This window comes from Geotrypetes seraphini, chromosome 4 (genome assembly GCF_902459505.1).
Source record: "Geotrypetes seraphini chromosome 4, aGeoSer1.1, whole genome shotgun sequence".
Classification (NCBI taxonomy): Eukaryota; Metazoa; Chordata; class Amphibia; order Gymnophiona; family Dermophiidae; genus Geotrypetes; species Geotrypetes seraphini.
The window spans coordinates 176,361,524-176,377,429 of NC_047087.1; the positions used below are offsets into that span (position 1 = coordinate 176,361,524).

At 47.9% G+C, this 15,906-nt stretch overlaps 1 protein-coding gene across 13 annotated transcripts in view; it reads left to right on the forward strand.

The window, feature by feature from the left end:
- The window catches only part of CNOT1 (CCR4-NOT transcription complex subunit 1), a 1,050,915-nt gene that overhangs the window by 170,859 nt on the left and 864,150 nt on the right, over nucleotides 1-15,906 (forward strand). For all 13 annotated transcript variants that reach the window (XM_033940598.1, XM_033940586.1, XM_033940591.1 and 10 more), the window contains one exon: nucleotides 957-1,160. In XM_033940598.1, coding sequence (XP_033796489.1) covers nucleotides 957-1,160 — 204 coding nt within the window. The remainder of the gene's footprint in view (nucleotides 1-956; nucleotides 1,161-15,906) is intronic.

A 15,906-nucleotide genomic window follows, 5' to 3' on the forward strand; every position in this document is an offset into this window, starting at 1 on the left:
CAGCCTTCCTCTTCCCGACGGCAGAATTGATGTCGGGGAGAGGAATGCTGGTTGGCCGAAGCAGGGAGAGCTTGGGGCCTGTTATTGGTGGCTTTTGGGTCCTGGTCCCCGATGGCAATGGCAGTGGCAGTGGCTTGGGGGAGGGCAGGGAGAAAGAAAGAAAAAGAGCAGGCAGGGAGACAGAAGGAAAGAAAAGAAACAGAAAAAAAAAGAAAGGGAGGCAGAGAGAAAGAAAGGGCAGGGAAGAGGAAGGAAAAGTTGGGGGAAGGAATGAGGTCTGGAGGAGAGGAAGCATACAGGCTAAAAGAAGGGAAAAAAGATTGTAAGCACAGTCAGAAGAAGAAAGTGCAACCAGAGACTCATGAAATCACCAGACAAGGTAGGAAAAATGATTTTATTTTAAATTTAGTGATCAAAATGTGTCTGAATTTATATCTGCTGTCTATATTTTACACTAAGGTCCCCTTTTACTAAACCGCAATAGAGGTTTTTAGCGCAGGGAGCCTATGAGTGTTGAGAGCAGCGCTGGGCATTCAGCGCAGCTCCCTGCGCTAAAAACTGCTATCGTGGTTTAGTAAAAAGGGAGGGGGGTATATTTGTCTATTTTTGTATGGTTGTTACTGAGGTGATAGTGCATAGAGTCATCTGCTTTGATCTCTTTGAAAAACCCTGGAATAGGAATGATAATTAACATTTTCTATGCGTACAGTGTGCTTTGTGTTTTTTTTAAATTTTATTGTTGGTAGATCATTTTGACTTGGTCATTTAAAAAGTAGCTCGCAAGCCCAAAAAGTGTGGGCACCCCTGGTTTAGAGGTACAGTATAAGGTGAAAATGGGAATGTGAAATGGAAGTTAATGGAAAAGTTGCACATGGGTTAAACCTTGAAGTTAGAAAGCTAGTAGTAGATTTTCTAATTCCTTAATGCGTGTTTTTCTTTTTTCTCTTAATTTAAAGCTGCTCAGTTTGTCAAACAGAAACTTCCAGATCTACTGCGTTCTTACATTGACGCAGACGTCGGTGGAAATCAGGAAGGTGGCTTCCAAGATATCGCCATAGAGGTCCTGCATCTTCTCCTCTCCCATCTCCTTTTTGGACAGAAGGGAGCCTTTGGGGTTGGACTGGAACAGATAGACGCATTCCTTAAGACACTGCGCAGAGGTAAGTAGATGCATTAATGAACATGGAATGCCATCTAGAGCAGGGGTTCTAAATTTTGGTTCTTGAGGGCCACAGATGTTTGCTTTTATGTCCACAGGGAATATTAGATTTTTCTGAAAGTAAGGTTCATTTGGTCAGGGGGTCCATATGACAACCTTTGAATGGTTCCTCATGACATGAATCATAGGGGTTTGTATTGCTATCTGTTCTCCATCCACAGTACCTTGAATGCCATGATTTCTTTGTTTCAAGTTTGTTACTTGATTTATCCTAGGACAAGCAGGCAGCATATTCTCACATATGGGTGACATCATCCACAGAGCACAGTACGGATAAAAAAGTGTACTGTCACTTTAAGTAACGTCGTGACTGCCCACATCGTGCATGTGATTGCCTTCCCACCCGATGTTTGCTCGTGACCATTCAGTTGGCGCTCATGATCTACAAAACATCCTGGAGGAAAAAGCAGCAAGTGTTTTCTGACAACACCACGGCAGCAGCATGTATAAATTGTTAGGGGTACACCAGAAGTGCTTGTGTAAGTCAGGAGGCTTGGATGCTGATCTAGTGGATGGAGGTTCACCAACTAGATCTTTCAGCGGCATATGTGGCCAGCACAGACGATGTTCAGTCACCAAATCCTGTACCCAGGAGAGTGGTCGCTCTTGTAGAGAGCATTCTGCCTTGTGGGCCACTGGGGCAGGCCCCCACTGGACTTGATGGCTTCAGCCAAGAACTCCAGTGTTTGAGTGAATTTTCAGTCAAAGAAATGAACTTAGGAGGCTTAGGTTTCAATTCGTTGGTTCAGCCCTAGCCAACGCAAGAGCTACTCTTTCTGCCCTGGTCCATGGTGGATTGGGTCGTTTGCAAGATGGCGATTCATCCGGGCCTAGTAAACCTAGTGGCCCTGGACTGGCCTCGCCACCTGTGGTATGTGCATCTGATATGTCTTCAGTGGGAAAAGAAGCTCAAGCTCCCTCTTCATCATAGCCTTCTCAGTCGAGGACTGGTACCTATGGAGAATCACCAGCATTTTGAACTTACTGTATGGCTCTTGAGCGTAAGACCTTGATGATTCAGAGGGTATTATGACATGGTCATTGCCACTCTTTTGAAGTCCAAGAAGCCGTTGATGGCAACTTATGCCAAGTCTTGGACAGCTTTTCAGCAAAATTAAAATTATATTTGTATACCACTTATGAGCCAAGTTGTTTACATTCAGGTACTCAAGCATTTTTCCCTATCTGTCCCAGTGGACTCACATTCTTATCTAATGTACCTGGGGCAATGGGAGATTAAGTGACTTGCCTGGGGTTACAAGGAGCAGCGTGGGATTTGAACCCACAACTTCAGGGTTCTGAGGCTGTAGCTGTAGCCACTGCACCATACACTCCTCAGAGGCCAAGTGGAGCCGTTGCGGGCTCCCATTCCAGTGGTCTTGGCCTTCTTGCAGGCCTGTCTAGACAAGACAGAACAGTAACTTTCCTCAAGGTACAGGTGTCAGGCCTTTCCTGCTTCAGAGCACACAATGTCTCTTCGCTTACAGCCTATCCTGAAATGACCAGATTCCTCAAGAGTGGCACTTCATTTATGCCCTCCTCTATGCTGACCCTTTCCTATGTGGATTCTCAATATTGTGTTGAAAGGTCTGACTGAACTTCATCTTGACTGTAAGATCCAGAATAGACGCCTCCTTGAGTGGTTCAAAAGGGTTTTCCTCATGGTGATTCTCAGCTTGGCATATTTCAGAGCTACAGGCCCTCTTCTGTAGGGAACTCTTTCTTCGGTTTATGGAGGAGGGAGTGTACTTCTGTATGGTTCCTTTCCGAAAGTGGTTCGAGTTTCATATGAACAAAAAGTTTGTCTGCCTGCTTTTCATGCCACAGGGTCTTTCATCTAGCTGCCCCCTATGCTTGGAATAAATTACCTGAGTTTGACCATCAAGCCCCTTCCCTTCCCATGTTTAAAAGCAGACTGAAAACCTACCATTTTGATATAGCTTTCAATCCTTAACCCTATTCCTCTGCCCTCCAACCCAGCCTTCTGATTAACTGTATCCTGTTTGTCTGTCTTGCCTGTTTAGATTGTAAGCTCTTTAGAGCAGGGACTGTTTTATTATTTGTGACTCTATGCAGCAATGCATGCGTCTGGTAGCGCTATAGAAGTAATTAATAGTAGTTGTATCTGAAAAGAAGGATAAGCTTTTCGGACACTAGGTGTTTTGCTTCACTTTTAGGAGAGGACCAAAGACTTCCATCTCTTGGATTATCTGTTTGTCCTGACTAGCCAATCCAGATGGGGCAGGCCGCCTGTTCATTCTGTTCTGCTCTGCACTATAAAGAAACTCAGCAGCAGGGAGCCATACTTTCTACCAATTTTTCCGTCTCTGCTTACACAGAGTCAGGTGTCTCTGCTTCATCCCAACTTGCAGTCTCTACACCTGACAGCTTGATACCTTTCAACATAACTGCCAATTTCCAGTTCTCTCAATCTGTCAAGGATATTTTAGAGGCTTCTAGAAAGCCTGCCACTAGACAATGCTACCATCAAAAATGGACTAGATTTTCTACGTGGTGCATCTCTCACGATAAGGAGCCTCAAGATTCCTCCTTATCGTCTGTTCTGGATTTTCTTTTGCACTTATCCACCTCTGGCCTCAAGTCTACATCGATCCGAGTCCATCTCAGTGCAATTGCTGCTTTCCACCAGCTTATTGAAGGGAAACCCCTCTCTGCTCATCCGGTGGTTTCCAAATTTATGAAAGATCTTTTCAATATTAAACCTCCTCTCAAACTGCCTCCAGTGGTTTGGGATCTGAATGTTGTTCTTGTGCAATTGATGAATCCCCCATTTGAACCAATGTCTACGGCTCATCTGAAATATCTCACTTGGAAAGTGATGCTTCTCATTGCTCTCATATCTGCTCAAAGAGTCAGTGAGCTGCAGACTTTTAGTTGCTGATCCTCCTTTCACTGTGTTCCATCATGATAAGGTGATCCTTTGTACTCATCCTAAATTCTTACCTAAAGTGGTTTCAGAATTTCATCTCAACCAATCCATTGTTCTTCCAATGTTTTTTCCAAAGCCTCATTCTCACCCTGGAGAATCAGCAATTCATACTGTATACTGTAAACATGCTTTGGCCTTCTACTTGGAACACAGCAAACCACACAGAACTGTTCCTCAACTTTTTGTCTTCTTCAATCCAAATAGGTTGGGATATCCAATCTCTAAGCGTACCATCTCCAACTGGATGGCTGCTTGTATCTCTTTCTGCTATGCCCAGGCTGGACTACATCTACAGAGTCGAGTCACAGCCCATAAAGTCAGAGCCATGGTGGCTTCAGTAGCTTTCCTCAGATCCACTCCTATTGAGGAAATTTGTAAGGCTGCCACCTGGTCCTCGGTTCATACTTTCACCTCTCATTATTGTCTGGATGTTTTCTCCAGACGGGATGACCATTTTGGCCAGAGAGTATTACAAAATTTATTCTCGTAAGTTGCCAACGCTCCCACCATCCCATTCTGGTTAGCATGGAGGTCACCCATATGTGAGAATAGGCTGCCTGCTTGTCCTGGGATAAAGCACAGTTACTTACCGTAACAATTGTTACGCAGCTATTCTCACAACCCACCCACCTCCCCTGGTTGGCTTCTCTGCTAGCTATCTGAACCGAGACTCGCCCTGTGCTGGGCGGGAAGGCACTCGCGCATGCGCGGTGCGGCTGACTCAAAACTTCTAAAGTTTTCTACAAGCAAATATGCTTGCGAGGCTGTCCGCATCGGGGCTCTGTGGATGACATCACCCATATGTGAGAATAACTGCCTGCTTTCCCTGGATAGCAACTGTTACGGTAAGTAACTGTGCTATTTAGGTGCCTACAAGGTTTCAGGTTTATTAAAAATTTGATATACCACCTTATTAAAAATTCAAAGCGGTTTTACATAATATAAAAACAGAGTTAGTAAAAACATACATTAAAAACAAATTACAAACAGTGTTACAAACAATCAAACTCACTGCGAACATAAACTTACCGATACAAGATGGAGAGGAGAAAAAATACAATTTGTATGAAGAGAAATAGAGAGGGAAGAGGGATCAAAACAATAGGAAGGGGAACAAAATATAAAAGGTCTAGAATTATGTGAAAATAAGCTAGAAGGTTAAAAGATGGCAAGGAATAGAATTCCATTACCGTCCTTAAAAGGACTATTATACACCATATGCGTCTTTAAAAAGAAAAGCCTTAAGTTACTTTTAAATTTATCAAGGGATGCAATTTCTCTTATATAATTTGGTGCTGAATTCCAGATGGTAGGGTGACTCAGATTATTGTTGTTCGCCTTATCATTGGTTTAAAAAAATGGGAGCATATTACTCCTTTTTATCAGAAACTTCGTTGGTTACAGATAGAAACTAGAATTTTGTTTAAATTCTCTTGTATTTGTTATAAACCAGTTTTTGATATGTCACCTGGGTATCTTGTTCCTCACTTTTCTTTGAATCACTCTTAAGAAGAATACACGCAGAGTGCACCTGTTTACATATCCCCCTATAAAATCTTGTTGTTACAAGAAGTTCTTTGAGAGATCTCTCATTTCAGGCTGCTAAATTGAATATATGGCTTGGAATAATTTGTTAGAGGCTTCTTCCTATTTTGATTTCAGAAAACTGTTAGACACACCTATTCGATAGGTTGGTATCTTTTTATGAAACTCTTTTTTATTGGTAAATAGAATAACAACTCACAACCACAGAATACAGAGAAGGATTGTAACAGTTACAAGAAAAGTCAAAGGAGGTCACCTCCCCCCCAAAGAGGACTGGACTCTGATGTCCTCTCAGGGAACAAAGAAACCCAAACACCCCCCCACAAACCCATACCCCCCCCCCTTCCCCCCAAACCCCTCCACCCCCCAGCCCCAACAGAAAGAATCCCAGGTCAGACAGGTGGAGCAGAGTACAATTGCAACCCATTTACAATTCGACTACGACTTCTTGGCGGCAAACTGTCCAAGTATGGAAGCCAAGTACGAATAAAGTCACTACTCTTTCGGCGAGAGGAACAAGCCAGCCGGGCCTCCCAACACATCAGCTCATGTAGTTTGTTCCTCCAATACCAGAAGGAGGGAGGAACATCGGCCAGCCAATGGTTCAAGATACACTTCTTCCCTAAAATATAACATTTACTCAAGAACAACTTTTCAGCGGAAGAAAAAGCAGAAAATGCAGGGAAGTAAGCAAACAACATGTGGAAAATAGAAAGAGGAACAGGAACCTGAAGGAGATCCTGCAGGAAGGAGGCCAGAGCCCCCCAGAAACCCTGTATACTCTCACAACTCCAAAAGCCATGAAAATAAGAGTTCACTTCAGTGTTACAGGTGAGACAAACCTGGGTATCCACACAGCCCATATAGAAGGCCCGGCTCTGGGAGGTATAGGCCCGCAGCAAGGTCCTGTAATGGCACTCTCGCAGCTCAGCATTTGAGACTAGGGCCGGAATCCGGCGTATAGCGTGGAGCAACCAATCTGCCTTAAGCTCCCGCCCCACATCCCTCCGCCAAGCCTCCAAAACCAAGGAAAAGTCATGGGGAGGCTCCAGGGCTACAAGCCGCCTTTGAAAAAAAGAAACCGAAATCTGAGGCTCCGGATCCTCCCCCCCCTCCAAAAAAGCTCTAAACCGTAGCCCAAAGGACAAAGAGAGAGAATCTCTAGGAAGCGAGCGCACATAGTGACGCAGCTGACAATGCGCGAAATCAAGCCCCTGAGAAGGAAGACCCCCCTGTCGCAAGTCAGCGCAGGATTGCAGCTCCCCGTCATCCCGCAGAACCTGAAAGAGAAATTCACAGCCCTTAGCCCGCCATCTTCCGAAAACTGAAGGCCCGAATCCCGGAGGGAAAGAAAGATTACCGGCCAGGGGCAACAACACACTAACCCGCGAGTCCTGATGCCACATGGGAAGAATCCGCCGCCACACCTCCCAAAGAGGGCGAAACAAGACACTACGTCTACCAGGAGCAGGTACCTCCACCAACCGTGCGTGCAAAAGAGACACAAGGTGGGTAGGATAAAAATAATCGCGCTCGAAGGAGATGTCCGTATACAGAGCGGTACCCAAAGTCCAATCTCGAATATGCCGCAATAGACAAGCCCAGTTATACAACCTAAGATTCGGCACCCCAAAGCCACCCCGGTCCCACGAACCCACCATAAAGCGCCACCGTAGCTTAGGCTTGCGGCCTCCCCAACAGAACCTCGAAAGCAAAGAGTAAAAAGTCCGTATGTCCCGCTGCAAAAGATACAAGGGAAGCGTCTGCAGGACGTACAACCATCGAGGAAAGAGCACCATCCGAAAGAGATGCACTCTTCCCATCAAGGAGAGCGGCAACTCCCGCCAAGCAGCCAGAACCGATCCCATAGAAGACAAGAGACGCGTAACGTTCAACCGGTAAAGTTCCCGCACATCCATAGAAAGCCGAATTCCCAAATAGCGGAAGGAAGAATCAGCCCATTTCAAAGGAAAAGTCCCTCCCCAAGACGCCCGGAGCCCCGCCGAAGAGGCCAATGCCTCAGATTTAGTCAGATTCAATGCAAACCCAGAAAAGTCCCCAAATTCCCGAACACTCTCCAAGATAGTAGACAAGGAGCGGTGTGGATCAGACAAAAAAACCAAAAGATCATCAGCAAAAGCTGCCACCTTAAAATGAGTGGCACCCAAATGAAGGCCACAGATGTCCACATTAGCTTGCAGCTCCCGAATCAACGGATCCAAATAAAGAGCAAAAAGCAAGGGCGATAAAGGGCAGCCCTGGCGGGTACCCCTCCGAATCGGAAAGGAGGCCGAAAGGTCCCCGTTCACCGAGATCTGTGCCGCTGGATCACTATATAGCGCTTGGAGAGCATTGAAAAAGAAAGGGCCAAACCCGTACGCACGAAGCACAGCAAAGAGGAACCCCCACCCCACTCGATCAAAGGCCTTTTCAGCATCAAAACTAACAAGTAGGGCGGGGGTGCCCTCCACACCAGCCTTCTCCAAAGCCAACAGAATACGACGAATGTTTTTAGACACCGGACGAGCACGTACAAAGCCCACCTGCTGGTCAGACACCAACGAAGGCAACACCCGGGCCAAACGATTGGCCAGCACTTTAGCCATCAATTTCGTCTCAAAATTCAGCAAGGAAATGGGTCTATAGGATTCCGGCAAAACCGGATCCCGATCCGGCTTGGGAAGAACGATAATCTGCGCAAGATTCAAATAACGAGGCAAAAAACCTTTAGCAACGCTCAAATTAAAAATCTCCGACAAAATCGGGGCAATCTCGGAAGCGAGCAACTTATAAAACTCCCCTCGAAAACCATCGGGCCCCGGCGCCTTGCCCAAAGGTTGGTATCTTAATGCATATTGTTTTAATTTAATTAGTTTTTTTTCTTATTTTAACCTGATATATTTTATCTGCTTGTACTTTTATCTCCATTGTATGTTTTAGCTCTACTTTTTGTGAACCGCCTTGAACTTTCCCGGTATGGCGGTATACAAGAATAAATTATTATTATTATTTTCCCTTGTCCAGCAGCTTCACAGCCTCCAACAGTGGCTTTCTCCCCTCCCAGCAGCTCTCTGTACTTTCCAGTGCAGCGATTCACTAAGGCAGCCTTAGGTCCTTTGATGGGTTGCTCTGCCTCTTGAGGAAAGAGGAAGTTGAATCATCAGAGGCGGGCCGTGACTCAGCAAAAGCCCCAAGACTGCCAAAGTGAATTGCTGCGCTGGCAAATACCGAGAGCTACTGGGAGGGAAGAAAGCCACTATCAGAGACAGGAAATTGTGGACTGGCAGACATCATGGACCAGCAGGAAATTGCAGCTCATCAATGTTGCTGGCCCTGCGCGGACTGGTAGGAATTTTCCGCTGACCAGCACCAGTCAACGGACTGACGGTTGAAGAACATTGGCTTAGAGCCAGTGGAGTTTGTTCTGACAAAAAAAAAAAAAAAAAATCCTGAGACAGTACTGGTCTGAAGGGATCCTTCTGTGCTTTGTAATTGATTTTTCTTTGTTAACTGGTGCTTTTCTTATAGCTAAGTCACGTATTGCGCAATGAGCATTTTAAAGGGAAAAAGTGCTCATTGTGATCCAGACGCGAGGCAGCCGCAACCGGCCTGTGCATGCGGTGTGCAGGGTGTTGCAAAGGGGAATCCTTGTCGGCATCGGATTCTAGTGTCCAGAGATCCCATTCACGAGTGCCTCATGCACCGGCAGCTGACAGCGGGGTAGCCCAGGCTTCCCTCACTGTCCACACTGGGATTTCCCTAGCCACTGACGGTCAGGGAAATAAGGTTTCCCTTACCGCCGATGGTACTGGGGACTCTCTTACTGCTTGTGTCTGCTTTAGTGTCTGGGGCGATTCAGTCCTCGGGAGTTCCGTTTTTGGCGGGCTCAGCTCTGATTTTGGCAAGAAGCACCTCCATCTTATCTGTAGCTTCAGGTGACTTTTTTCCTGTATTAGAGAGATAGGGGCAGGTTTCTGCTGGGTTGCCAGGGGTTTTTTTCCTCTGATTTGTGTTTTTTTGCCTTGTGTAAGGCTTATTTTCAGGCAACTGGGGGTCCTGCTTCTGCCCCGTGGGTCTCGGGGGTGATTATTTTTTCCCCTCGATGGCAACTCCGGTTGTTCCCCCTCCTCAGTGCTGGTTGTGTCCACGTCTCCTCCTCTCTTGTCCAAACAGCCAAGGGTCTCTTGGGATGATGATTTTGCATGTCTCCTTATGGGAGACCTCCAGGATCCTCATGGGGTGATAGATGCCGTTAGCGGCGGATTTGTGGTTCCGTCAGCTGAGCTCTGTGTGTGGGGAGCTCTGTGTCTAGGTCACTCAACTCAGGGCACCTGGTCCACGGAGAAGGCGTCTTGGTCGATCCTTCCATCTGGCACTGTTAGCCTTCCACTCCTTCTTGACAGGCAAGTCTGTCCGGATTCTGTCCATGGAGTGCATTTTTCAGCGGGAAGAGCTCCGGAAGCTTATTTTTCAGGTCTCCTCGGTGTAGTGTTTTGAGGAAGATGTGAAGGAGCCATCGCGTGTGGTGGACCCTCTGCTTAGAACGATCTGCTCTGCATCCCGTTCTTTTTCTATGAATCAGGATATTTAGGATATTGTTCTTGTGCAGTGGGCACACTTTCGTTTTATGCGTTTTATGGCCCGCCCGATCCCATCCCGGAGGGGGATGGGCATACCTTGGTAGATGCGGTGGTCTCTGTCATCGTGAAACGACATACTGTGCTCGTTGAGGGCAGCTCAGCCTTACTGGACTCTGAGGAGCATAGGTTAGAGTTTCTTAAACATAATTTTGATGTCTCTGCCTTAGTAGTTCAAGAGGCAATAGGTGGCGGTCTGGTGGCTTAGGCCTGTTTTCGGTGGGCTGATTGTGTCCTTGACTGAGTTTAATGACTGGTCCTTGGTGAATCAGGAAGTAGCCAAAAGATGAGATGGGTGCCTCTTATCTCTCAGCTGCTCTGTATGACCTATTGCAAATGTTAAAGGATCTGACTCTCAAAGCAGTTTTCCTTTAAATATGCTGTAAATTACTGTATTTTTCAACTATCTGGCACTTTTCTTTCAGCTAAGTCACGTATGGAACAATTGAGCACTTCTCAGGGGGGAGAGGTGCACAATTTGGTCCAGACATGAGGCACTCGCGGCCTGCCTGAAAACAGCTGTGTGGTCGGTGCGATGGAAGAGCCTCGTCGGCAGCGGGTTCCAGTGTCCAGGGCTCTCTGTTGCTAGTGGCTCGTGAGCCGGTAGAGCTTTACAGGGCAGCCCGGTGTTTTCCTGCCGCTCATGGAGGGATTTCATCAGCAGCCGCTGGTGTGGCTGGGGATTTCCTGTCAGCTGTTTTTTCTCTCGGCTGATGCCGGCTTTTGCCTGCATTAGCGGCGGGGACAGTTCAGACTTCTCATTCGCTACAGGCCCTGGAGGGGCTATTTTTGGCATTTTTTTTGCCATTTTTCCTCAGATAGCCCCTTCTTCTTGTATTTAGCCTCAGGTGCCTTCTCCCTGTTTTGACATAACAATTGTTGTTTTCCAGAGGTTTTGGACTAGTTAGTTCAAACTGTGATGAACTCTAAAGTGCCCTGCCTGCCTGAAGACAGTGCTTGCCAGGCTGTTCGAGGTGGCACTGCTCGGGGGAGTCTGCAAAATTTCTGCAGGTACTGCCCTGAGCGTGGGACTTCTCCCTACCCGACCTCTGATTTTGCCAGGGGTTGTTTCTTACAGCAAATGCAGTCCTGTCAGGTCCGTTGGGAGGCTGAGAATCCTTCCGCTGGTTCCCCCGATGTCCATCCTGCCCAATGAGTCTGCCCGCGCCCGCTCTGGTTCCAGTGGGTGCTCAGCTGGAGGTGATTCGGGATGGTTCTGCTCTGCAGTTTGCCCATTCCTTGCCAGATCATTTTCTAGCTTCTTGTCAGGCAGTGTGGAAGAAGCAGGTTTTTCGCCAGATCCTTAAGATTGCTAGATCTCTAAGCTGTTGTTCCGGTTCCCCCTCAGGCATGTTTCACTGTCAGGTACTCGATTTACTTTGTGGTGCCCAAGAAAGCGGGGTCCTTTCGGCCCATCTTAGATTTGAAGGCGATCAAAGGGCTCTCGGAGTTCTGTCGTCTTGCTTGGAGACACTGCGATATGAGATTCTGGCCATTCAACCAGGGAAGTATTTAGCCTCTCTCAACCAGACGGAGGCCTCCTTGCATGTTCCAATCTGGGCCTCCCATCAGTGTGTTCTTTAATGTTGCGATCTTGGGTCAGCACTATTAGTTCTATGCACTTCCTTTTGAATTGGCCACAGCTCCCCGGACGTTCACCAAGTTTCTGGTGGTCATCGCGGCGTCCTTGCGGACAGAGGGCATTCTGGTGCTTCCCTACCTTGCCGACTGGTTGATTCGTGCAGAGCCATTCCAGGAGAGCACCCGGGTCATGGCTCAGGTGGTGAAGTTAACCTTGTCAAGACACAGTTGGCCCCCTCGCAGTGCTTGGAGTATCTTGGTTGTGTTAGGCACCTCATTGGGGAAGGTCTTTCCTTCCAGAGGCCTGGGTAAGCAATTTGCAATCTCAGATTTGCCTGCTTATGGAATCCCGGTGTCCTCGGGCGCAGGATTTCCTCCAAGTCATGGGGTTGATGGTGGCTTCCCTCAATGTAGTGAGGTGGGCTTGAGCCCACATGCGTCCTCTTCAGTATGCTCTGCTTTGAAGGTGGTCGCTCCAGAGGCACAGTCTAATTCTCCCTGTTCCTCTGCGTGGTTTGGCTCGCTGTAGTCTTTGTTGGTGGCTCCAGACCTCCCATATTGTTCAAGGGATGAGTCTGCATCAGCTACAGTGGATGGTGCTTCTCACGGATATCTAGGTCACTCAACTCAGGGCACCTGGTCCATGGAGGAGACGTCTTGGTCGATCAGTGTTCTGGAGCCCATAGCCTTCGATCTGGCGCTGTTAGCCTTCGACTCCTTCTTGATGGGCAAGTCTGTCCGGATTCTGTCAGATAATGCCACGGCGGTGGAGGATGTTAATCGTCAGGTGGGCACCAAGAGCACTTAGGTGGCACAGAAGGTGGCTCTGCTCATGGTCTGGGCAGAATCATCTTCAGCTTATCTCGGCCTCCCACATAGCCGGAGTTGAGAATGTTGAAATGGACTTCCTTAGTCGTCATGTGCTAGCTCCTGGAGAGTAGTGTCTTAAGCCACGTGGCTTTTCAATTGATAGTGCAGTCTTGGGGTCAGCCCCTCATGGACCTGATGTCAACGCCAAAACACCCCGCTTCTTCAGTCGTCGCAGAGATGGTCAGGCCGAGGGCCTGGATGGTCTGGTTCAACCATGGCCAATGAAGGGCCATGGCCATTAGTGGGCAGAGTTCTACTCCGCATTGTTAGTCACTCAGGCCTAATGATTCTGGTGGCTCCGGATTGGCCCTGACATCCATGGTATGTGGATATGGTGCGTCTTCTGGTGTCGGATCCTCTTCCTCTGCCTCTTTTGCCCGATCTTCTGACTCAGGGCCCCATTCCCCCTGTTCAATCTGGCTCCCATTTTTATCTTATGGCTTGGCTTTTGAAAGGGAACACCTAGGTAGGAAGAGGTAGTCAGCTAAAATGATCTCCTCTCTCTTGGGGTCCCGCAGACTTTCAACTTTCCAGGCTTATGTGCGGGTTTGGCGTATATTTGAGGAGTGGCGTATGGCGCAGGGAGTGGTCTCTTCTCACGCTTCCCTGCCTAACATCTTAGAGTTCTTGCAGGATGACCTGGACAGGGGCCAGGCTTGATCTTCTCTCCGGGTTAAACTTGTGGCCCTGTCAGCCTTTCATGGGTTATTATGGGGTCAGCGTCTGCCATTCATGATGTCGTTCGCTGGTGGTCAAGTTGTTCAATCTTTCCATATGACCGTCTGTGCCCTCTTGGGATTTGAATCTGGTTCTGTCTGGACTGGTGCATCCCCCGTTTGAGTCTTTGGGTGCCTGCTCGTTGAAGGACCTTACTCTTAAGGCGGTCTTCTTGATGCTAGACGTGTTTCGGAGCTGAAGGCTCTCTCTTGTAGGTCTTTCTTCCTCAAGTTTTCTAGGGAGAGGGTCATGTTGAGGCCTGTTTCTTTCTTTCTGCCAAAGGTAGTTTCTCCTTTTCATGCCAATCAGTCTGTGGTCCTCCTGGTCTTGGCTAGTCAGACAGGTTCTTCTGAGCAGAAACAATTGCGCAAATTGGATGTTGATCTGGTCCTTTGCGTCTACTTGCGGAAGACTCAGGAAATCAGATCATCTTTTTGTCCTTCTAGCGGGTCCTTGTAGGGGGGATGGTGCTTCCAAGGCTACCATTTCGCGCTGGATCAAGGAGACTATTTCTTCCGCTTATCTTCTTAAAATACTGTTCCCAAATTTTCTCAAGGCTTAAGAACATAAGAACATAAGCAGTGCCTCCGCCGGGTCAGACCATAGGTCCATCCTGCTCGGCAGTCCGCTCCCGCGGCGGCCCAAACTGGTCACGACCTGTCTGTATCACCAGAAGAGGCTCCCTTGCCACCTTGGTTTCTCATTTAAGTCCTGTCTTCCTATCGAAGTCCTAACCTTCCGGTCTTGCGCATGCATGACCTGGTTTGGTTTCTATACTCATTACTTGGTTAGCTTTCTATACTTGTGTTACATCCCAGCTCCTCCCTCAGTATCCCACGATCCCTTTATCCCTCAGGAATCCGTCCAATCCCTGTTTGAATCCCTGTACCGTACTCTGCCTGATCACTTCCTCCGGTAGCGCATTCCAAGTGTCCACGACCCTTTGGGTGAAAAAAACTTCCTTGCATTTGTTTTGAACCTATCTCCCTTCAGTTTCTCCGAATGCCCCCTCGTATTTGCTGTCCCTTTCAGTCTGAAGAATCTGTCCCTATCCACCCTCTCTATGCCCCTCATGATCTTGAAGGTCTCTATCATATCTCCCCTGAGCCTCCTCTTCTCCAGAGAGAAGAGCCCCAGCCTATCCAACCTCTCGGCGTATGGGCAGTGTTCCAGCCCTTTTACCATTTTCGTTGCTCTCCTTTGGACTCTCTCAAGTACCGCCATGTCCTTCTTGAGGTGCGGCGACCAATACTGAACGCAGTATTCCAGATGTGGACGCACCATCGCTCAATACAATGGCATGATGACTTCCCGTGTTCTGGTTGTTATGCCCTTCTTTATGATGCCCAGCATCCTGTTGGCTTTTTTCGAGGCTGCTGCGCGCACTGTGCAGATGGCTTCAGTGATGCATCCACCAGCACATCCAAGTCTCTCTCAAGTCTGCTGTCTCCCAACAATACCCCCCCCCCCAATTTGTAGTTGAACAACGAGTTCTTTTTCCCTATATGCATGACCTTGCATTTGTCCACGTTAAAGCGCATTTGCCATTTGTTTGCCCAGTCTTCCAGCTTGTCCAGGTCCCTTTGTAGGTCCTCACACTCCTCCCTGGTCTTAACTCTGCCGCACAGTTTGGTATCGTCTGCAAATTTTATAACCTCGCACTTTGCCTCCTTTTCCAGGTCATTGATAAATATGTTAAAGAGTAACGGCCCCAGCACCGACCCCTGTGGCACACCGCTTGTGACTCCCCGCCAGTCAGAATATTGACCCTTTACTCCGACCCTCTGCAGTCTACCCGACAACCAGTGCTTGATCCATCTGTGCACATCCCCTCCCACCCCGTAGTTCCACAGCTTCTTAAGCAGCTTTCATGTGGCACCTTGTCGAAAGCCTTTTGAAAATCAAGGTAAATGATGTCTATGGGTTCCCCATTGTCCACCCGACTGCTTATTCCCTCAAAGAAGTACAGAAGGTTCGTTAGGCACGACCTTCCCTTACAGAATCCGTGCTGGCTTGTTCTCAGTAGGCCATTCCTCTCGATGTGCTCGCAAATGCCGTCCTTGATCATAGCTTCCACCATCTTCCCTATAATTGAAGTCAGGCTCACCGGCCTGTAGTTCCCGGGGTCACCCCTCGATCCCTTCTTGAAGATAGGTGTGACATTCGCCAATTTCCAGTCCTCTGGTACCTCACCAATTTTCAAGGATAGGTTGCAAACATGCTGGATTGTGCCTGCTATTTCTTGTCTTAGTTCCTTCAGAACCCTTGGGTGGATCCCGTCCGGGCCCGGTGATTTGCCGCATTTCAGCCTGTCTATCTGTTTGAGGACATCCTCCTTACTTACCTCTATGTGTTCCAATTTTTCAGCCTGTTCCCCACTCATGAGC